Raw genomic sequence first — 23,770 nt, 5'->3', positions numbered from 1 at the left:
TCCCAGAGTTCACTCAAACTCATGTCCATCGAGTCAGTGATGCCATCCAGCCATCTCATCCTCAGTCATCCCCTTCTCCTGCCCCCAATCCCTCCCAGCATCAGAGTCTTTTCCAGTGAGTCAACTCTTAGCATGAGGTGGCCAAAGTACTGGAGTTTCAGCTACAAAATCAGTCCTTCCCATGAACACCCAGGACTGATCTCCTTCAGAATGGACTGGTTGGATCTCCTTGCAGTCCAAGGGACTCTCAAGAGTCTTCTCCAACACCACAGTTCAAAAGTGTCAATTCTTCAGTTCTCAGCTTTCTTCACAGACCAACTCTCACATCCATACATGACCACTGCAAAAACCATAGCCTTGACTAGACGGACCTTAGTCAGCAAAGTAATGTCTCTGCTTTTGAATATGCTATCCAGGTTGGTCATAACTTTTCTTCCAAGGAGTAAGCGTCTTTTAATTTCATGGCTGCAGTCACAATCTGCAGTGATTTTGGAGCCCCCAAAAAGAAAGTCTGACACTGTTTCCACTGTTTCTCCATCTATTTCCCATGGAGTGATGGGACCAGATGCCATAATCTTAGTTTTCTGCATGTTGAGGTTTAGGCCAACTTTTTCACTGTCCTCTTTCTCTTTCATCAAGAGGCTTTTTAGTTCCTCTTCACTTTCTGCCATAAGGGTGATGTCATCTGCATATCTGAGGTTATTGCTATTTCTCCCAGCAATCTTGATTCCAGCTTGTACTTCTTCCAGTCCAGCATTTCTCATAATGTACTCTGCATATAAGTTAAATAAGCAGGGTGACAATATACAGCCTTGACATACTCCTTTTCCTATTTGGAGCCAGTCTGTTGTTCCATGACCAGTTCTAACTGTTGCTCCCTGACCTGCATACAGGTTTCTCAAGAGGAAGTTCAGGTGGTCTGGTATTCCCATCTCTTTCAGAATTTTCCACAGTTTCTTGTGATCCACACAGTTAAAGGCTTTGGCATAGTCAAACACGTTAGCATAACTTAAGTGAAACATAACACCGAGAGCTTCTTAGATCATTTTTTATGAACAGTTTTTCCAAAACCTTGCCCGGATTGTCCCTCGTGCCCTTCCAAGTGTGTGAATGCCCCCAACACATGGAGCCAGGTCTATCTGTTCTTTAAAGAGTGCAGAAAACAGCTTTGGGGAAATTTGGGTGTATACATGGTACCCTTCTTTGAAAGTGTAAACCTCTGGAATAGCTTGTTGACTTCTCCCAAATGTAAAAGGCCAGCTGCTTACGATGCTACCCATCGCTTGGCAGCATTCACAGCCCACTGTGCACAAGACAGCGTGCGGGGCCGTGAGGAGCGGCCTGTCTTCAGGGGCCAGGTGTGCACGTGTGCCTGGGCATGCATGCACGAGGACGCGGGAGTTGCCAGTGCACGCACGAGTGGATGTGTGTGCTGTGTGCTTGTTGACTGTGCACACGCCTGCCTTGCGTGCTTACACGTGTGTGCATGCAAGTATGTGGGTATGTGCTTGTGTTGCATGTGTGTGCACTTTGTGTGCATGTGTATAAGTATGCGTGAGCATGTTTGGCTCTTCCGAGATGTTCTTCTCAAACCCAGGGTTTCAGTCTGGACCTCCTTGAGAGCAGAGCCTAAGGCAAGGCCCGTGTGCGTGTGGTTGTTTGGTAATGTGGGGCTGAGAGTGAGACTTCCCTTCTCCTCTGGTCTCTGAAAAGATAAGTTTGCATAAGAGAGTGATCGCCTGTTTCTTAACACTTTGGTGAAATTTGCCTATAAAAACTTCTGAGCCGCCTTTCAGGAAGAATTGGATTGCCATTTTAACATTTGGTATTAGTTTATTCGCAATTTCTCATCAAATCAGTTTTGCAGACTATCTACCTCATGCTCTCCAATTTTTTGGAAAACAGTTTCTTATCAATCTCTCATATTTGTAGTTGCAGCTCCTTTCAATTTCGTGACACTTTCTGTGTACCTTCTTTTCTTGATTAGAATTGCGAGAAATCCATTTATCTTATTAGTTTTGTGAAGAAGAAAAAAAATGAAAGTGTTAATCGCTCAGTTGTGTCTGACTCTTTGCAACCCCATGGACTGTAGCCTATCCAGGCTCTGAGGTTCTTGGGATTCTGCAGGCAAGGATACTGGAGTGGGTGGTGTTCCTTTCTCCAGGGGGTCTTACTGACCCAGGGATCGAGCCTGGGTCTCCTGCATTACAGATGGATTCTTTACCACCTGAGCCGCCCAGGAAGCAGATTCGTTTTGTAAAGATATTATTTTATTACGTCAATTGTTTTCTTTATATTAAATTCTGCTCTTGCCTCCCTTCTGAACTACCTTGGTTTACAGAGTTGAACATCAAACTTATTTTCCATGCTTCTTTTAAGACAGTTGAATTCATCTAATGCTAGAAGTTCTCCCTACACGCTGCTCTGCTTCCCCTCGCCTTTGGGTAAGCATGTGCTTTCATCTGGATCTAGATGTCTGGTAACTTCCACGGAGAGCTCCTCTTTATTCCCAGAGTTACACAGAAGATCTTTTAGCTTTCCAAACATGCTCCCCCACCTGCTGGCTGTGAATCTGATTGCACTGATGTCAGAGAAGACCCTCGTCATGAATCACTGCCTTGCCATGGGAAAGCGGCTCGGGTAACTCAGTGAAGCTACGAGCCAGGCCGTGCAGGGCCACCCAGGACGGATGGGTCGTGGTGAAGAGTGCTCACAGAAACGTGCTCCACTGGAGGAGGGGATGGCAGACCACTTCAGTGTTCTTGCCTCAAGAACCCTGTGAACGGTGTGAAAAGACAAAAAGACGTCACACCGGAAGATAAGCCCCTCAGGCTGGCAGCTGCCCGATATGCTACCGAGGAAGAGTGGGAGACATTTGCTAACAGCTCCAGAAAGAACGAAGAGGCTGGGCCAAATCGGAAATGATGCCCAACTGTGGATGTGTCTGTGGTGAAAGCACAGTCCAGTGCTGTAAAGAACAACATCGCACAGGAACCTGGAATGGTAGGTCCATCAGTCAAGGTGAATAGGACATAGTCAAGCCGAAGATGGCAAGAGTGAATGAACATCGACATCTTCGGAATCAGTGACCTAAGATAGGCAGGAATGAGCAATTTTAATTGGGATGACCCTCATAACTACTGCTATGGGCAATAATCCTTAGAAGAAATGAAGCAGCCTTCATAGTCAACAGAAGAGTCTGAAATTCAGTACTTGGCCGCAGTCCCCCAAAACGACAGAACGATCTTGGTTCATTTCCAATGCAAACCATTCAGCATCACAGAAATTCAAGTCTATGCCCCAACCACTAACATTGAAGAAGCTGAAGTTGACCAGTTCTATGAAGATCTATAAGACCTTCTAGAACTGACACGGAAAAAAGATGTCCTTTTCATCACAGGGGACTGGAATGCAAAAGAAGGAAGTCAGGAGATACTGGAAATAACAGACACATTTGGCCCCGGAATACAAAATACAGCAGGGCAGAGGCTAACAGTTTTGTCAAGAGAACACACCAGTCATGGCAAACACCCATTTCCGATGACACAAGAGATGACTCTACACATGGACATCACCAGATGGTCAATACCCAAATCAGATTGATTATATATGTTGCAGTCAATGATGGAGAGACTCTATATAGTCAGCAGAAATAAGACCTGGAGCTGACTGACACAGATTATCAGCTCCTTATTGCAAAATTCAAGCTTAAATTGAAGAAAGTGGGGAAAATCCCTAGACCATTCACATATGACCTAAAGCAAATCCCTTATGATTATACAGTGGAGGTAACAAATATTTTCAAGGGATTAGATCTGGTAGACAGAGTGCCTGAAGAACTATGGACAGAGGTTCGTAACATTGTACTGGGGGTGGTGACCAAAGCCATCCCAAAGAAAAGCAAATGCAAGAAGGCAGAGTGGTTGTCTGAGGAGGCCTTAAAAATAGCCGAGGAAGGAAGAGAAGCAAAAGGCAAAGGAGAAAAGGAAAGATATACCCATCTAAATGCAGAGTTCCAAAGAATAGCAAGGAGAGATAAGAAGGCCTTCTTAAGTGATCAATGCAAAGAAATAGAAGAAAACCATAAATGGGAAAAACTAGAGATCTCTCCAAGAAAATTGGAGATATCAAGGGAACATTTCATGCAAGGATGGGCACGATAAAGAAAGAAACAGTATGGACCTAACAGAAGTAGAAGAGATTAAGAAAAGGTGGCAAGAATACACAGAAGAACTGTACAAAAAAGGTCTCAGTGACCCAGATAACCACGATGGTGTGGTCACTCCTAGAGCCAGACAGCCTGGAGTGTGAAGTCAAGTGGCCCTTAGGAAGCATCACTATGAACAAAGCTAGTGGAGGTGATGAAGTTCCAGCTGAGCTATTTAAATTCCTAAAAGATGATGCTGTGAAAGTGCTGCACTCAATATGCCAGCAAATTTGGAAAAGTCCGCAGTGGCCACAGGAGTGGAAAAGGTCAGTTTTCACTCCAGTCCCAAAGAAGGGCAATGCCAAAGAATGTTCAGACTACTGGACAACTGCACTCATTTCACACACTAGGAAGATAATGCTCCAAATCCTTCAAGTCAGATTTCAACAGTAGGTGAGCCAAGAACTTTCAGATGTACTAGCTAGATTTAGAAAAGACAGGGGAACCAAGGATCAAATTGCCAACATTTGTTAGATTTTAGAGAAAGCAAAGGAATTTCAGAAATACATCTACTTCTGCTTCATTGACTACACGAAAGCATTTGACTGTGTGGATCACAACAAACTGTGGAAAATTCTTGAAGAGATGGGAATACCAGACCACCTGATCTGCCTCCCAAGAAACCTATACGCAGGTCAACAAGCAACAGTTAGAATCTTACATGAAACAACTGATTGGTTCAAAATTTGGAAAGAAGTACAACAAGGCTGTATATTGTCACCCTTTTTACTCAACTTATATATAGAGAACGTGGTGGGAAATGCCAGACTGGCTGAATCACGAGCTGGAGTCAAGATTGCCTGGAGAAATATCAACAGTCTCAGGTGTGCAGGTGTTACCACTCTAGTGGCAGAAAGTGAAGAGGAACTGAAGAGGGTCTTGATGAGGGTGAAAAGGAGAGTGAAAAAGCTGGCTTGAAAGTCAATATTCAAAAACCTAAGATCATGGCATCTGGTCCCATCACTTCAAGGCAAATAGGAGGGGAAAAAAGTGGAAACAGTGACAGATTTTATTTCTTGGGCTCCAGAGTTCCTGCAAATGGTGACTGCAGCCATGAAATTAGAAGATTCTTGCTCCTTGGAAGAAAAGCTATGACAAACCTGGACAGCATATTAAAAAGCAGAGACATTACTTTGCCAACAGAGGTCCGTCTAGTCAAGGCTATGGTTTTCCAGTGGTCATGGATGGATGTGAGAGTTGGACTGTGAAGAAAGCTGAGCACTGAAGAATTGATGCTTTTGAACTGTGGTGTTGGAGAAGACTCTTGAGAGTCCCTTGGACTGCAAGGAGATCCAACCAGTCCATTCTGAAGGAGATCAGCCCTGGGTGTTCATGAAGGACTGATGCTGAAGCTGAAACTCCAATCGTTTGGCCACCTGATGTGGAGAGCAGACTCGTTGGAAAAGATCCTGATGCTGGGAAAGATTGAAGGCAGGAGGAGAAGGGGACGACAGAGGATGAAATGGTTGGATGGCATCACGGACTCGATGGACATAAATCTGAGCAAACTCTGGGAGATGGTGGAGGACGTGCTGTGCTGCAGTCCATGGGTCACAAACGGACATGGCTTGGTGACCGAACAACAACATAGATGTCTCCACAATGCTGACTCTTCGGGGGGAGTCGAGCTTGTACCCCATCCTCATCTTTGCCTCCTGGCCCCTGGCCCAGAGCAGATCTTAAAGGAGAATCTGAGACCCACTCCTTGAGAGCTGGGATCTTGAGACAGCAGCTCCTGTGACCAACTGGGAGGGGCCTTGACGCGGCTGCTGCTCAGGCTCTGGGTCCGGGGCTCCTGCACCAGAAGCACCAGCTTTTGAACCTTTCAGCCTCTTTTTCTGGGCAGCTGGGTCTGCCCGGCGCTTGGCTGCAGGCAGAGAGCCCAGACCTGGCATCGGTCCTCCGTGGGGCACGCCCAGTGCACTTGGTGGCAAATAGAAGGGGAAGAAAGTGCAAAGAGTGACGGTTTTATTTTCTTGGACTCCAAAATGGCTGCAGACAGTGACTGCAGCCATGCAATTAAGACGCTTGCTCCTTGGTAGGAAAGCTATGACCAACCTAGACAGCGTATGAAGAAGGAGGACCCACACTCGGGCTGTAGCTGCCTGTCCGTGACCTGCACACCCGTGGCCCCAGGACCTCATTCTGCATTCCTGTTCCAATTTTGCTCCACGGGTGCAGCGATGCATTTTCTGTTTTCTCCATTTCTATCCTGACTCCTGCAGCTGCTGGGGCAGGAGAAGTGAGCAGAGCACCGAAGTGAGCAGTCACGTCACCCTGACCCAGAGTCCTCACGTCTCTGTCATCCTGAGACAGCCGGGCTGCTGCTGACCGACACCGCCTCACCGTCAGGAGCCGTGGTCCACCAGGTGGCGCTGTGGTCAGGGCGATACCTTGCGGCTTTTGAAGGTTCGGGAAGGAGCCGTTTCATTCCTTTCTGCATGTGCTTTAGAGCCGAAGGAGCAGTCACTAATTGTGACAGCTCTGCCTTCCACTTTCCAAGTGAGGAGACAGGCTCTCAAAGAAAACGATTTGCCCAAGATCTTGTTAATTGCAAGAACCAGGTCCATCCCACCAGCATGCTATACAGGCGTCTCAGGATGGCAAACTTGCCTAACAAGGAATCTCCTTCTAAAGCCGAGATACTGCCAAATCTAAATACAACAAGATACTTACAATGAAGTCATTCTTATGAGATTAGATGAGTTGGTGGTCAGTTATTATTTTACTAAACTATCTCAATATCACAAAAACCTTTAGGCCATCTCTTGAATTTAATTATTCAGTAACAGCCAATTATTATAGTTTCCTTACTCTTTCACGAATGGACTTATAGGAAAATACCCACTACATGTAAGATAAAGTTTATGGTGTAAAGTGATTTAACACGATAGACAGTTGATGTCAGTTTGGACAAGACAAGGCTAACCTCTGAGCTGTGTGCTGTAGGTGCTCAACATGTATGTTCCTGGGAAAGGCTGTGAAAGGCAAGCCTCACTTTCCCACGCACAGAACAGTGTTGAGGGCTCTGCTCCTCACTAGGAGGTCCAGACCACATATTTCGTTGACACTGCTGGCCATGTGCGGAGAAGGCAATGGCACCCCACTCCAGTACTCTTGCCTGGAAAATCCCATGGACAGAGGAGCCTGGTGGGCTGCAGTCCATGGGGTCGCTAAGGGTCTGACACGACTGAGCGACTTCACTTTCGCTTTTCACTTTCATGCATTGGAGAAGGAAATGGCAACCCACTCCAGTATTCTTGCCTGGAGAATCCCAGGGATGGGGGAGCCCGGTGGGCTGCCATCTCTGGGGTCACACAGAGTCGGACACGACTGCAGGGACTCGGCAGCAGCAGCAGCAGCAGCGGCAGCGGCGGCAACCATGTGTGAGTGGCGGCAGGAAGGACTCCCTGCAGGGACAGCTGTGCACAGGGGCCGCTTTCCTACGTCCTGGGAACCGCCACCTGCTCTGTCTGCTGCCCCGCGCGAGGAGCAGACACGAAAGGCTGCACTGCATTGAAATGTTCAGAGCAGACAGATCCACAGCGGTGCTGTGCCAACTCCCGTTCCCGTCTTCCCAGCAGGCTCCCCTGGGACCATGCGCACACAGGGCCCCCAAGAGACCCGCTCCCACCTCCAGAGAGCTTGACCAGGTCAGTCCGAGGAGGCCCAGGCTGGGCCGTAAGGACTCCCGGGTGATCCTGGTGCGTCTCGAGGTGAGAGCGCCTGTTGCTGAGTGCGGCCGCCTTCCGAAAGCTTCCTGCACATCCTGCTGCCTGTGAGCACTGCCCAGGAGTGTCCCACTCCACTAACTCGGATTCGAATCCCCAGCTAGGTACGTCTGTGTTGGTACTCAGCCTGCTGAGATTTGTTTATCACAGCTTTATTAACATATAATTCATACACTATAAAATTTACCCTTCTAAAGTATGCAATTCACAAGGCTGTGAACACATTACAGCCAACTCCAGATGGTTTTCATCACATGAAAGGCACCCTGCACCCATCAGCAGTCATTGTCAGCCTCTGCCATCTCCTAAGCTACCTTTGCCTGTGGGTCTGTCTGCTGCGGACATTCCCTACTAGTGGAATCACACACGGTGTGTCTTCTGTGTCTGCTTCTTTCACTGGGCATCGTGTCTTCGGGCTCATCGACATTATAGCGTGAGTTAGAGCCCCGTTCCCTCTAAGGCTGAAGCGTATGCCACCGTATGGGTGGGCTCACCTTGTGTGCCCATTTGCCTGTTGGTGGACATTGGGTTGTGTCCAGTTTCATCGTGCTGGTGCTCTTTGAGAGGACGGTGATCATGACAGGGGTTGGAAGTCTGGCTCGGAAAGATTCAGACAGGGGCAGTGCCCCGCAGGTGATGCTCACATACGGTGGGCTCAGCACTATAGGTTCTATGCTTGTGCCACTCAAATTCCCTCTTTCCCCATCTTTTCCAGCTTCGCTGGTGGCTCAGACAGTAAAGTGTCTGCCTGCAATGCGAGAGACCCAAGTTCAATCCCTCGGTTGGGAAGATCTCCTGGAGAAGGAAATGGCAACGTACTCCAGTACTCTTTCCTGGATAGTCCCATGGACGGAGGAACCTGGTAGGCCATAGTCCATGGGGTGGCAAAAAGTTGGACACGACTGAGCGACTTCACTTTCACTTTTCCATCTTTTCTGCCAGCAACTTCTGCCCATTAGGATCGCCTGGGGATTCTGACTCTGGTTAAACACATGAGCGCTCACTGGCCTCCCTCCCATTGTCTGAATTCATTGGTCTGCACAGGTGTAGGCTCACGTTCTCATTAGCAGCTCAGGAAGTTCTAACTGGCAGCATGACTAGCGGTGGTTTGCTCTGGGCACATATCGCACACTCCTCGGAGCTACCTACCCAAGAGACCCGCACCTAGCTCAGTGGGGCTCTCCTGGGAGGCGCTGCCCCGGCCGCAGGAGCCCCGAGGAAGATGAAGGCAGATCGCTCCCCTTTCCCATCTTGTTCCAAGGTCATCACAGAAGGTTCAGTTCAGTTCAGTTACTCAGTCGTGTCCGACTCTTTTCAACCCCATGGACTGCAACATGCCAGGCTACCCTATCCACCACCACCTCCTGGACCTTGCTCAAACTCATGTCCATCGAGTTGGTGATGCCATCCAACCATCTCATCCTCTGTTGTCCCCTTCTCCTCCTGCCTTCAATCTTTCCTAGCATTAGGGTGTTTTCTAACGTGTCAGTTCTTCCTATCAAGTAGCCAAAGTATTGGACCTTTCGCTTCAGTATCGTTTCTTCCAATAAATATTCAGGACTGATTTTCTTTAATAAGAAAAGATCTCTTTGCAGTAAAAGGCACTCCCAAGAGTTTTCTTCAACACCACAGCTGAAAAGTATCAACTCTTCGGTGCTCAGCTTTCTTTATGGTCCAACTCTTAACATCCATACATGACTACTGGAAAAACCATAGCTTTGACTACACAGACATTTATTGGCAACTAATGTCTCTGCTTTTCAATATGCTGTCTAGGTTGGTCATAGCTTTTCTTCCAAGGAGCAAGTGTCTTTTAATTTCATGGCTGCAGTCACCATCTGCAGTGATTTTGGAGCCCAAGAAAATAAAGTCTGTCACTGTTTCCATTGTTTTCCCATCTATTTGCCTTGAAGTGATGGGACCGGATGCCATAATCTTAGTTTTCTGAATGTTGAGTTTAAAGCCAGCTTTTTCACTCTCCTCTTCCACTTTCATCAAGAGGCTCTTTAGTTCCTTTTGGCTTTCTGCCATAAGGGTGGTGTCATCTGCATATCTGAGGTTATTGATATTTCTCCCAGCCACCTTGATTCCAGCTTGTGCTTCATTCAGCCCTGCATTTTGCATGATGTACTCTGCATATAAGTTAAATAAGCAGGGTGACAATATATAGCTTATTGACATATTCCTTTCCCAATCTGCAAAAATTCTGTTGTTCTATGTCCGGTGCTAACTATTGCTTCTTGACCTGCATCCAGATTTCTCAGGAGGCAGGTCAGTTCAGTTCAGTCACTCAGTCGTATGCGACCCCATGAACTGCAGCATGCCAAGCATCCCTGTCCATCACCAACTCCTGGAGTTCACCCAGACTTATGTCCATTGAGTTGGTGATGCCATCTAACCATCTCATCCTCTGTCATCCCCTTCTCCTCCTGCCTTCAATCTTTCCCAACATCAGGGTCTTTTCAAATGAGTCAGCTCTTTGCATCAGGTGGCCAAAATATTGGAGTTTCAGCTTCAACATCAGTCCTTCCAATGAACACCCAGGACTGATTTCCTTTAGGATAGACTGGTTGGATCTCCTTGCAGTCCAAGGGACTCTCAGGAGTCTTCTCCAACACCACAGTTCAAAAGCATCAATTCTTTGGCGCTCAGCTTTCTTTATAGTCCAACTCTCACATCCATACATGACTACTGGAAAAACCATAGCCTTGACTAGACAGACCTTTGTTGACAAAGTAATGTCTTTGCTTTTCAAGTTGACAAAGTAATGTCTCTGCTTTTTAATATGCTGTCTATGTTGGTCATAACTTTCCTTCCAAGGAGGCAGGTCAGGTGGTCTGTTCTTCCCATCTCTTGAAGAATTCTCCACAGTTTGTTGTGATCCACACAGTCAAAGGTTTTAGTGTAATCAATGAGGCAGAAGTAGATGTTTTCCTGGAATTCGCTTGCTTTCCTATGATCCAGCATATTTTGGCAATTTGGTCTCTTGTTCCTCTGCCTTTTCTAAATCCAACTTGAACATCTGGAAGTTCTCAGTTCATGTACTGTTGAAGCCTAGCTTGGAGAATTTTGAGCGTTCCTTTACAGTGTGTGAGATGAGTGTAACTGTACAGCAGTTTGAGCGTTCTTTGGCATTGCCTTTCTTTGGGATTGGAATGAAAACTGACCTTTTCCAGTCCTATGGTCACTGCTGAGTTTTTCAGATTTGCTGGCATATTGAGTGCAGCACTTTCACAGCATCATCTTTTAGGACTTGAAATAGCTTAGCTGGAATTTCATCACCTCTACTAGCTTTGTTCGTAGTGATGGTTCCTAAGACCCTCTTGACTTTGGACTCCAGGATGTCTGGCTCTAGGTGAATGATCACACCATCATGATTATCTGGGTCATGAAGATCTTTTTTGTATAGTTCTCTGTGTATTCTTGCCACCTCTTCTTAATATCTTCTGCTTCTGTTGGGTCCATACCATTTCTGTCCTTTATTGTGCCCATCTTTGTATGGAATGTTCCCTTGGTATCTCTAATTTTCTTGAAAAGATCTCTAATCTTTCCCATTCTACTCTTTTCCTCTATTTCTTTGCACTGATCACTGAGAAAGGCTGCCTTATCTCTCTTTGCTATTCTCTGGAACTCTACCTTCAGGTGGCCAAAGTATTGGAGTTTCAGCTTCAGTATTAGTCCTTCCAGTGAACATTCAGGACCAATTTCCTTTAGGATGGATTGGTTGGATCTCCTTAGAGTCCAAGGAACTCTCAAGAGTCTTCTCTAACACCACATTTCAAAAGCATCAATTCTTTGGTCCTCATACACGACTACTGGAAATACCATATTTGACTAGATGGACCTTTGTCGGCAAAGTAATGTCTCTGCTTTTTAATATGCTGTCTAGGTGGGTCATAGCTTTTCTTCCAAGGAGCAAGCGTCTTTTAATTTCATGGCTGCAGTCACCATGTGCAGTGATTTTGGAGCCCAAGGAAATAAAAGTCTGTCACTGTTTCCATTGTTTCCCCATTTATTTGCCATGAAGTGATGGGACCAGATGCCATGATTTTAGTTTTTTGAATGCTGAGTTTTAAGCCAAGTTTTTCATTCTCCTCTATCACTTTCATCAAGAGGCTCTTCAGTTCCTCTTCACTTTTTGCCATGTGGGTGGTGTCATCTACCTCTCTGAGGTTATTAATATTTATGTGAGGTTTGTCTCTAAACATGATTTTGCCCTCTTACCTTCTTATCGGGGCTTCTCCTTTGCCCTTGACAGGGGTATTTTTTTTGGTGGGATCCAATATTCTCCTGTTAATGGTTGTTCGGCGGTTAGTTTCAAGTTTGGAGTTCTCATAGGAGAAGATGAGCCCACATCCTTCTACTCTGCCATCTTGAGAGGCAGTTGTGTGTGCAGATTCCTTTGGGGACCATGTGGAAGAGTCTTACATCCAGGAGTGGTGGCACCTGCAGAGGGGCCCCTGTCTTCACACCCCTCCTCCTGGGTGTTGCCTGAGGTCCTCCAGTCTTGGGTGCAGTCCCCAGGCAGAGCAAGGGTGGGCCTTGAGCTTCCAGTTACTTCTGCTTTACCTTTCATTGTTGAATCCACCCCATGCACATTTCCCAAGTTCAGACTTTTACTTCAGAGAAGGTAGAGTGTCCAACCACAAAAAGAAGGACAGGTTTCTGCAGGGCCTCCTCCCAGCCCTGTGTGGCTCCAGAACTACCTGCTTTGATCACTTTCTGCCCCAGGGACTGAGCACCCCCAACCCAGAGAGTGGACTGGAATGGAAAGAGGGAGGAAGCCGAGCAAGGTTCTGCGTGGGGCAGCGAGGAGGGTATGGGGTGTGTGGGACTTGTGGGTGTTTTGGGGTATGTGTGTGGGGTTGGGTGTGTAGGTATTGGGGGTGTGGGGATGTGGAGTGTGTGGGAGGGGATGTGCTGTGTGGGGGTGTGGGGTGTGTGGGGTTTGGGGGATATCGGGTGTGTATGTGTGAGGTGTGGGTTTGTGTGGGTTGTGTGCATGTGTGTGGGGGTGTGTGGGGTGTGTGTGTATGGGGGTGTGTGGGATGTGTGGGTGTGTGGGGGGATGTGTGGGGTTTGGGGACTTGGGGGCTGGGTATGTGGGTGTGGGGTGTATGGGTGGGTGTGTGGGTGTGTGTGGGGATGTGTGAGTTTAGGGGGTGGGGGTGGATATGTGGGTGTGTGTGTGGGGTGTGAGGTGTGTGGGTGTGTGGGGTGTAGGGGTTGTGTGGGGGTGTGTGTGGGGATGTGAGGGGTGTGTAGGGTGTGTGTATGTGTGTAGGTATGTGTGATGTGAGGGGTGTGTGGGTGTGAGGGGTGTGTGGAGGGTGTGGGGGATGGGTGGGGGATGGGGGTGTGTGTGGGGTGTGAGGTGTGTGGATATGGGGTATGTAGGGTGTGTGTGGGGGTGTGGGATGTGAGGTGTGTGGGAATGTGGAGTGTGCGGGTGTGGGGGGGAGTGTGTTTGGGTGTTGTGTGGGGATGTGTGGATGTGAGGTGTGTGGGGGAGTGTGGGGTGTGTGGGTGTCGAGTATGTGGGGGTTGTGTATGTGCAGGTGTTGTGTGTGGGATGAGGGGTGTGAGGTGTGTGTGTGGGGTGTGTGGGTGTATGGGGTTATGTGTGTGTGGGTGTTGTGTGGACGTGTGGGGGAATGTGGGGTGTGTGTGGTGTGGGGTGTGAGGTGTGTGGGAGTTGTGTATGTGCAGGTGTGGGGGAGTGTGGGATGTGTGGGTGTGAGCTGTACGTGGGTGTTGGGTGTCTGGGTTCCAGGTGGGTGAGCGTTGTGTGTGTGTGGGTGTGGGCATGGGTGGGGTGTGTGTGGGGTGAGGGGTGTGAGGTGTGGATGGGTGTGGTGTGTGTGGGGTATGTGTGTATGGGGTGTGTGCGCGATGTGTGGGTGTGTGGGGGGATGTGTGGGGTTTGGAGACTTGGGGACTGGGTATGTGGGTGTGAGGTGTGTGTATGCGTGTGATGTGTGTGGGGTGTGTGGGTGTCAGGTGTGTGTGGGTTGTGTGCGTGTGGGTGTTGTGTGGGGGTGGGGGATGTGGGGCTGGGTGGGGTGTGAACATGTGGAGGCTGTGGGGGTGTGTGGCGTGTGTGGGTGTTGGGTGTTGTGTGGGGGTGTGGGGAGTGTGGGATGTGGAGGTGGGGGTGTGTGGGTGGGTTGTGTGTGGGTGTCGGGTGTTGTGTGGGGGTGTGGGGAGTGTGGGGTGTGGAGGTGGGTGTGTGTGTGCGGGTTGTGTGTGTGCGGGTGTTGTGTGGGGGTGTGGGGAGTGTGGAGGTGGGGGTGTGTGTGTGCGGGTGTTGTGTGTGGGGAGTGTGGGGTGTGTGTGTGGGGGTTGTGTGTGTGCGGGTTGTGTGTGTGCGGGTGTTGTGTGGGGGTGTGGGGAGTGTGGGGTGTGGAGGTGGGTGTGTGTGTGCGGGTTGTGTGTGTGCGGGTGTTGTGTGGGGGTGTGGGGAGTGTGTGTGGGGGTTGTGTGTGTGCGGGTGTTGTGTGGGGGTGTGGGGAGTGTGGGGTGTGGAGGTGGGGGTGTGTGGGTGGGTTGTGTGTGTGTGGGTGTTGTGTGGGGGTGTGGGGAGTGTGGTGTGTGGAGGTGGGGTTTTGTGTGTGCGGGTGTTGTGTGGGGGTGTGGGGAGTGTGTGTGGGGGTTGTGTGTGTGCGGGTGTTGTGTGGGGGTGTGGGGAGTGTGGTGTGTGGAGGTGGGGTTTTGTGTGTGCGGGTGTTGTGTGGGGGTGTGGGGAGTGTGTGTGCGGGTTGTGTGTGTGCGGGTGTTGTGTGGGGGTGTGGAGGTGGGGGTGTGTGGGTGGGTTGTGTGTGTGCGGGTGTTGTGTGGGGGTGTGGGGAGTGTGGTGTGTGGAGGTGGGGTTTTGTGTGTGCGGGTGTTGTGTGGGGGTGTGGGGAGTGTGTGTGCGGGTTGTGTGTGTGCGGGTGTTGTGTGGGGGTGTGGGGAGTGTGGGGTGTGTGGCGTGTGTGGGTGTCGGGTGTTGTGTGGGGGTGTGGGGAGTGTGGGGTGTGGAGGTGGGGGTGTGTGGGTGGGTTGTGTGTGGGTGTCGGGTGTTGTGTGGGGGTGTGGGGAGTGTGGGGTGTGGAGGTGGGGGTGTGTGTGTGCGGGTTGTGTGTGTGCGGGTGTTGTGTGGGGGTGTGGGGAGTGTGGTGTGTGTGTGCGGGTTGTGTGTGTGCGGGTGTTGTGTGGGGGTGTGGGGAGTGTGGGGTGTGTGGCGTGTGTGGGTGTCGGGTGTTGTGTGGGGGTGTGGGGAGTGTGGGGTGTGGAGGTGGGGGTGTGTGTGTGGGGGTTGTGTGTGGGTGGGTTGTGTGTGTGCGGGTGTTGTGTGGGGGTGTGGGGAGTGTGGGGTGTGTGTGTGGGGGTTGTGTGTGTGCGGGTGTTGTGTGGGGGTGTGGGGAGTGTGGTGTGTGGAGGTGGGGTTTTGTGTGTGCGGGTGTTGTGTGGGGGTGTGGGGAGTGTGTGTGCGGGTTGTGTGTGTGCGGGTGTTGTGTGGGGGTGTGGGGAGTGTGGGGTGTGTGGCGTGTGTGGGTGTCGGGTGTTGTGTGGGGGTGTGGGGAGTGTGGGGTGTGGAGGTGGGGGTGTGGAGGTGGGTGTGTGTGTGTGGGGGTTGTGTGTGGGTGGGTTGTGTGTGTGCGGGTGTTGTGTGGGGGTGTGGGGAGTGTGGGGTGTGTGGCGTGTGTGGGTGTCGGGTGTTGTGTGGGGGTGTGGGGAGTGTGGGGTGTGGAGGTGGGGGTGTGTGTGTGTGTGGGTTGTGTGTGGGTGGGTTGTGTGTGTGCGGGTGTTGTGTGGGGGTGTGGGGAGTGTGGGGTGTGTGTGTGTGGGGGTTGTGTGTGTGCGGGTTGTGTGTGTGCGGGTGTTGTGTGGGGGTGTGGGGAGTGTGGGGTGTGGAGGTGGGGGTGTGTGGGTGGGTTGTGTGTGTGCGGGTGTTGTGTGGGGGTGTGGGGAGTGTGGTGTGTGGAGGTGGGGTTTTGTGTGTGCGGGTGTTGTGTGGGGGTGTGGGGAGTGTGTGTGGGGGTTGTGTGTGTGCGGGTGTTGTGTGGGGTTGTGGGGAGTGTGGGGTGTGTGGCGTGTGTGGGTGTCGGGTGTTGTGTGGGGGTGTGGGGAGTGTGGGGTGTGGAGGTGGGGGTGTGTGGACGTGTGGAGGGGGTGTGTGCGGGTGTTGTGTGGGGGTGTGGGGAGTGTGGGGTGTGTGGCGTGTGTGGGTGTCGGGTGTTGTGTGTGGGTGTCGGGTGTTGTGTGGGGGTGTGGGGAGTGTGGGGTGTGTGGCGTGTGTGGGTGTCGGGTGTTGTGTGGGGGTGTGGGGAGTGTGGGGTGTGGGGAGTGTGGTGTGTGTGTGCGGGTTGTGTGTGTGCGGGTGTTGTGTGGGGGTGTGGGGAGTGTGGGGTGTGGAGGTGGGGGTGTGTGGGTGGGTTGTGTGTGTGCGGGTGTTGTGTGGGGGTGTGGGGAGTGTGGTGTGTGGAGGTGGGGTTTTGTGTGTGCGGGTGTTGTGTGGGGGTGTGGGGAGTGTGGGGTGTGGAGGTGGGGGTGTGTGGGTGGGTTGTGTGTGTGCGGGTGTTGTGTGGGGGTGTGGGGAGTGCGGTGTGTGGAGGTGGGGTTGTGTGTGTGCGGGTGTTGTGTGGGGGTGTGGGGAGTGTGGTGTGTGGAGGTGGGGGTGTGTGGACGTGTGGAGGGTGTGTGTGTGGGTTGTGTGTGTGCGGGTGTTGTGTGGGGGTGTGGGGAGTGCGGGCTGTGCGGGCTGTGGGGGCAGCCGGCGGGCGCGCGCACAGCCCAGGTGACTGAGGCAGGAGGTGGGCGTGGCCGCCTGGCGGGGGAGGGGCAGGGTGGCGGGGCGTGGCGTGCGGGGACTTCAGGGGCGGGGCTGCTCCCGAGGAGAAGTGGGCGGGGCCGCGCCGACCCCTGGGGACCGCCCGGACGCCCGAGCCTCCAGTGAGCTCCTCCAGCCCCGCAGTCACAAGCTTCTTGACAGAGCAGGACCACCCGCTACCTCCCCAGATGGGCGGTTAGTCCAGGGTCCGCTCTGGACGGTTCAGCCTGAGGAGTGGCAGCTGCAGGCCTGTCCCCACAGGCGCAGTGAAAGGACTTCAGACGTCGGGGTGGGTGCGCGAAGGGCTAGTCCACGGCCTCGCGGGACAGGGGCTGGGGTTCGGGGTGCCGCTTTGTGCGGTGACCGCTGGAACTGGGCAGAGGGCGCAGGAGGCGCAGAGCACCTGCACCACAGATGGGCCCTCACAGCAACACCCAGAGCCTCAGGACACAAAGGGTGGGCTCATGCTGGAGCCCTGGGGACGGTCCTCCGCCAGGTCTCGATTCCAGGTGGAGGACAGGCCTGGGGTGGGTCCCGGGGGACTTTGTTCCTTTGTCCCGGTGGTCTCAGTGGGCCCACGGGCAGAATCTTCGAGATGGATTCTTTGTTCCTCCGCAGTCTGTGAACAGTTCCTCAGACCTTCTCAGGGTTCAGTCTGATCTGGCTGAGGAGTGAGTGAGTGAGTGAGATCCGCAGATCCCCAAGGTGTGGGAAAGACATATAAAGCAAGCAAAAGAAGCTTCTATCCAAAAAACTGTATTGGCAAAAGTGCCTTCAAATCGAGTAGCTGATATGATTAATAGTAATTCAGTGTATCTGGGTTAAGGTTTCTCAGAAACTGAGAAAGAAATTATTTCAAGTGACTGGGTTCAAATTCTTTTGAAATTCAAATGGTTTCCAAGTCTTTGCTTCCAACGAAAATTGAAGGAAAGTCCAATCAAATTGTTAGCTGATACAAGTTAAATTAAAAGAAATTGATGATAGATCAGTATGTGATTTTTGGCATTTAAGTAAAATATGTTCATTGCTAGGGTATGAACATATTGTAGTTAAATGCTATTTTATTTAACTAGGGTACATTGCTATCAATTGTTTTTTCATTTCTGTCTTTTTTTTTTTTAGTGTAAAAAAATTTTCTTGGGAGAGAGAGAGGGTGGGATGACTTGGGAGAATGGCATTGAAACATGTATAATATCATATATGAAACGAATCGCCAGTCCAGGTTCGATGCATGATACAGGATGCTTGGGGCTGGTGCACTGGGATGACCCAGAGGGATGGTACGGGGAAGGAGGTGGAAGGCGGATTCAGGATGGGGAACACGTGTATACCCATGGTGGATTCATGTTGATGTGTGGCAAAACCAATACAATATTGTAAAGTAATTAGCCTCCAATTAAAATAAATAAATTTATATTTAAAAAGTTTCTCAGTATTTACAGCAATAAACATAAATCAGAATATACAACTTATTAGAAAACAGTCTTAAACGTAGTATTAAGGAGTGTGTTTCAACAAGTTTAGTTTTATATGCAATACTTACCGCATTTACAATCGATTTATATATGACTCTGATATATGTGTAGGCTTCCCTGGTGGCTCAGATGATGCAACTCAGGAGACTCAGGTTCCATCCGTGGGTAGGGAAGACACCCTGGAGAAGGGATTGGCTACCCACTGCAGTATTCTTGCCTGAAGAATCCCACGGACAGAGGAGCCTGGCGGGCTACAGTCCATGGGGTCACAGAGAGTCGGACTCGACTGAACCACTAACGCTTTCACTTTCATTCTGATATATTTGTATCCAAATTAATATGTTTGTAAATCTAGAGGATTTTGATCACAAGATAGTAAGTATATGTGTATGCATTTATTTATAAATATATTTAGCTGGACACATGGTCCACAGAAATCGCATGGCAGAAACAGATACTGCATTCAGGACACAATTATGCGGGAAGCGTAGAGTTCACCCAGACCCGGAGTTCACTTGCTATTGTTCACACGTCACTGGATGCATATAAAAGGTGATGTCACAGTTTTATTCTGAGTCAGTCTTTATAATTATGTCAGAGGTTGTATCTGTTTCAGTCACTTAAGCCAAGACAAATTTTGATGTCAAGCTAAAAAACGTCACGATCCGAGCTCGCGTGGAGAGGCGTGGCCGGCGCAGCGGCTCGGGCGGCCTCGGAGGCGGGGCCTGGGCCGGGGGCGGGGCCTGGGCCGGGGGCGGGGCCTGGGCCGGGCGCGCGCCCTCCGGCGGCCCAGTCCACGCCCAGTTATCGCGAGAGCGGCTCGTGTGACGCGCGGGCGGGCGGGGCGCGTCGGGGGAGCCGGCGGGCGGGTTTGAATCTGGTCAGAACGCGGGAAACGGCGGGTCCCGGGGACAAGGTGAGCGCCGCGAGGTCGGCCGGCGGAGGGCTGGGGCGGGGGGCCGGGAGACGGGGGGCTCGGTCGGGTCGGCTCCCTAGCACCGCAGCCTCCGCGTGGGCCGCGATCTGAGCCCGCGGCCCGGCCGGGGCTCTGAGGCGGCCGGGGAGGCGGGCGCCGGGCCGGGAGCGCGCCACACTCCGCGCCTGTTCGCCCGGGACTGCGTTCAGGGGCCCCGCAGCCTGGGCCGGGCTGACTCCGGGCAGGATCGCCTGAGCCCCGGACCGGGGGCTGATCCCAGGCAGGGTCCCCTGAGCGCAGGACCGGGGACTGACACCGGGCAGGGTCCCCTGAGCCCTGGACCAGAGACTGGTCTCAGAGCTCACTTCTCTGAGCCCTTGTGCCCTGGGGGAACTGTCCTCAGGTGTCTCTCCTAGTTCTGAGATGAATGGTTGGCTCCAGCTGACAGGGGTTTTCTGCGGTGACAACGTGACAGAAGTCTCTCTGAAATGCTTATCTTAGTTCAGTGCCAGACCTCCTGTGTACAGAGCACCCTGCCGTTGGGGATGGGAGTTGCCTGGCGAGGTGATCTCTCCTAGAGGGTAGCTCTGGTTGGAGGGACAGGGCCCTGTGCACATAGTAGTGGTCACTTTGAGAGAGACTGAGTGAAGTTGGAAAATTAATTACCCTTAGAGAACTACAATCACAGTGCCAGAGAGAAAATGGGGGCTATCGCAGTGAATCTGGTCTCCTACTGGAAGTGGCTTACTGTGGAAATTACGTTTGGAAATAGAGCAAACCAGAAAAGCTACTAGAATCACAAACAAGCAGGGTCCCCATTTTAAGGTAAATGGTTCTGTGTAGTTGGCTGCACCTTTTTTGAAATATTGTTCATTTAAACTCGAACTCAGACTAGCCATCACCATGCATCAGGCTGTTGCTAGTGGCCTCCTTGCCTGCTTGGCGTGTCAGAAGTCATGCCTGTCTCTCAGCCATCTGAGTTGAGGGCTGAGGCGGCCATACTTTAGTGTTGCTTGTGTGGAGAAGTTATCTTCTGTTCTTGTTGTTTGATTTAAATGCTAAGATCTTGGGTTCTGCGTTTGAGATGACTCTGTCATGGTAGTTGTTGCCGTTGGTACCGGTAATTTTCCATGTTGCTCTGCTTGTGGCTGCCGGAGGTTTTCATTTATTTTTAAGGTGAGTGTCCTGCTGCATGCATGTTCTTTGCAGTTGCTTCATGACGTCTTTCGAATCAGGTGCTGCAAGCACTAGGCGGTGTAAATGGAAAATAGGATTTTTTAGGGGAGACACAGTCCCTGAGCTCTCGTCCCGCGGGGCTGGGGAGGAGTGCACCTGATGTGCACACTAACAAGCTCCCAGGCGGCCCCAAGGCCACACACTGCCTAGCAAGGCGACTGGCAGGGGTTTTCGGGATGCAGGAATGGTGCTTGAGGAAGGAGAGTCTTGAGGCGTTAGCAGCTCGGCTCCGTCTGTTCTTTGCTGAGCTGCCTCAGACCTGAAGGAGCATCTTGTGAAGGTCCTAGAAAGGGAGAGAGGTGAGCCCCCTAGAGCTGTTGGATTTCTCTTTCCTTAGTTGGTAACTTCCTTAACAATCAATAAAATCTTGTGAAGGTCCTAGAAAGGGAGAGAGGTGAGCCCCCTAGAGCTGTTGGATTTCTCTTTCCTTAGTTGGTAACTTCCTTAACAATCAATAAAAACATGATGTTATGTTGATACTGTTCTCAGTGAAGATAAGAAGGAAGTTATTTTTAATTATTTTTTATCGATATAGTTGATTTACAGTGTTGTGTTAGTTTCTGCTGTACAGGATCAATTGTACACTTATCCACTCTCTTTTAGATTCTTTCCCATATATGTCATTACAGAGCGTTGAGTAGAGCCCCCAGTGCTATAATTAGGCTCTTACTAGTTACCTTTTCATATCCAGTAGTGTGTATATGTCAATCCCTTTCCTCCTTGGTAACGTTATTTTTTAGATTTTATAGCTTGTTTACGTCAGAATATTGTTAGAAACTGCCTATCACAGGTAGTGTATGGATTTTCTTGCAGTTTTGGATACTAACTATGATTGTGTTTTTTTACTAGTGTTGCAGAATAAATGCCATATGAAAAACAGTTTGATCTGCTATGGAAAAACGTGAGACATTCATACAAGCAGTGTCTAAGGAGCTGATTGGAAAATTTTTGCAATTCATTCAACTTGATGTAAGTTCTATGTTTAGCTTAATTGTGATCTTGACTGTTAATATAAGACGTTTTGCTAAAATCATTATATCCACAGGTGAAATGTAGTCATTTCAGTGAATCTCTACGGACCAAGGTGTATTTAAAAAAGTAAAGCAGAACTATACACAATCAGATCTGCCGATGGGCAACTACTCACACAAAGTGTTTCCTGTTTGCTTTAAGAGGGTTGTTGTGAGGATGCTAAGTGGTGTAACACAAGATGTTTCTGATTGCTTACTTAAATGTTTATTGATCTCCTGTGGTATGCATGGCATTGTGAGGAAGACATCCTTTCTTATCCTTAGGTTATTTACGTGCTGTGGTGAAACCAGGTGTGTAAATACAGCAGGGTAAGGGTTAAACTCATGCGAAGAGTTGACTCGTTGGAAAAGACTCTGATGCTGGGAGGGGTTGGGGGCAGGAGGAAAAGGGGACGACAGAGGATGAGATGGCTGGATGGCATCCTTGACTTGATGGATGTGAGTGTGAGTGAACTCCGGGAGATGGTGATGGACAGGGAGGCCTGGCGTGCTGCGATTCATGGGGTCGCAAAGAGTAGGACACGCCTGAGCGACTGAACTGAACTGAACTGAAGGGCTAAACTGGGGCAGAGGCGTAGAGGGACCCAGACTTAGACACGGAATGTTTCCCATCTTGATGAAAAGGCTGTGGAACCAAAGATCTAAAAGGTGAAATAAGTTAGCCAGTCAGAGAGGGGATGGAGGAGGGCTGCGCTAACCAACAGGGCTAACTCTGAAGACTGGAGAAGTGCCTTGTGCTTGAACTTAGAGATGTATGGTGTAAAAACACCAGCTGAGGAAGAAGGCAAGAGGTGGCACTTGGAATGAGGCTTCGACCATTCTGAGGGGTTGAGACTGTCCTGAGAGGAACAGGGACTTTTAAGCAGAGAGTGACCTGTGTGCAAAAGGATGAAAGAGAGAGAAAGACAGAAAGAGAAGACGCACCTTTTGGGAATATTCCTTTGAACACGAAGGAAAGGACCTTGTTCGTTCAGCGAGGTCCTAAGTGGGAAGAAGGCAGGCTTGAGGGAGGAGATGGCTCACGTGGGACGTGCTGAGAGGCTCCAGGACGCACGTGTGAGAGGCGTGCAGGAGGAGGTGGAGGGGCAGGCCTGGAGGCAGGAGCAGCTCTGGGCTGGAGGCAGGCTCGGGGCCGTCAGCTCCGGCTGGGGTGCGTGGGATCATCTATGCAGTGTAACAGGAGAAAGGCCTAGGACCGACTCTGCAGGAGCCCCGCTTTAGGGCCCCGACTCTAGAGTCTGTGCCCTCGGGGTGCATGGCACTTGCCTCACTCGTTCTGATCATGCAGTGAAAGGCAGAGCAGTGACAGCGAGGAACTGCGTGGAGGTTGCAGGGGAGAGCTCTGGACAAAAGCAGTGGGGAGACAGAGAGCCCTGGGCCACGCGGACGGGCCCGCGGGGAGGAGGCTGGTGGGGCTGGGAGAGCTCTGGACAAAGGCAGTGGGGAGACAGAGAGCCCTGGGCCACACGGACGGGCCCGCGGGGAGGAGGCTGGTGGGGCTGGGATGGAGAGGTGGCCTTGCTCCGCTGCCCTGCCTTGCGAGTCTCTTCACTCAGAGTGCCACAGCCCTCACCTCCGTGACTGACAGTCTGGAAGCGTGCAGGCAGCTGCTCTGAGGCCTGCCCTTCCCCTGCCCTTGTTTGCTCATTTGTGCATATGCAGGGGCTGGTGTGTAAGTGGCGTCACGGCCTCCTTGGTGAGGCGCGTGGTGTCGATTTGTGTCATTGCTGGTGCGTTAGTGGTCCCATTTTTGTAGTTAACAAGTGATCTATGGGGAAATGGGCTTCCCAGGTGGCTCAGTGGTAAAGAATCCACCTGCCAGTGCAGGAGACACAGGAGACGCGGGCTCGATCCCTGGGTGGGGAAGATCCCCTGGAGGAGGAAGTGACAGCCCACTCCAGCATTCTTGCCTGGGAAGTCCCATGGACAGAGGAGCCTGGCGGGCTGCCGTCTATGGAGTCCCAGACATGAAGTGACTGACCGTGCGCGCATGCTGCAGGGAAGTAAACTGAGACTAGGTCAGTTCTTTTCTCCTCATCGAGCTTCTGCCCTTAGGAAGAAAACAAAAAGGTGAAATACCGCTGTCTCCCGCCAGACTGAAAGTACTACGTGTTGGGGAGACGTGGAATATTTGAGAATTTCATCACTGCTGGGTATATGGAGACTGCTACACCGTTTAGAGTAACAAATACAGATTCAACTGATAGAGTTGAATGTATACAGACTCTTCAGTTGGCAATCCATTCTTTATTTAGTCCTTAAATAAGAGCCATGTAAAACAATGTTCTTTACAGTGTTTTTGTGAAATACCCCAAACCCAGAAACAACTAAATGATGATCAACAGACGAATGGATAAATATA

At 50.7% G+C, this 23,770-nt stretch overlaps 1 protein-coding gene across 1 annotated transcript in view; it reads left to right on the top strand.

The window, feature by feature from the left end:
- Window positions 1-21,268: 21,268 nt before the first annotated feature.
- NCAPG2 (non-SMC condensin II complex subunit G2) overlaps window positions 21,269-23,770 on the top strand; it is a 63,678-nt gene continuing 61,176 nt past the window's right edge. The window contains exon 1 of the mRNA XM_068972740.1: window positions 21,269-21,346. Coding sequence (XP_068828841.1) covers window positions 21,269-21,346 — 78 coding nt within the window. The remainder of the gene's footprint in view (window positions 21,347-23,770) is intronic.

Source organism: Capricornis sumatraensis, chromosome 5, assembly GCF_032405125.1.
Source record: "Capricornis sumatraensis isolate serow.1 chromosome 5, serow.2, whole genome shotgun sequence".
Taxonomy (NCBI): Eukaryota; Metazoa; Chordata; class Mammalia; order Artiodactyla; family Bovidae; genus Capricornis; species Capricornis sumatraensis.
The sequence above is the reverse complement of the archived record's forward strand: the minus strand, read 5'-3'. Positions and strand labels throughout refer to the sequence as shown.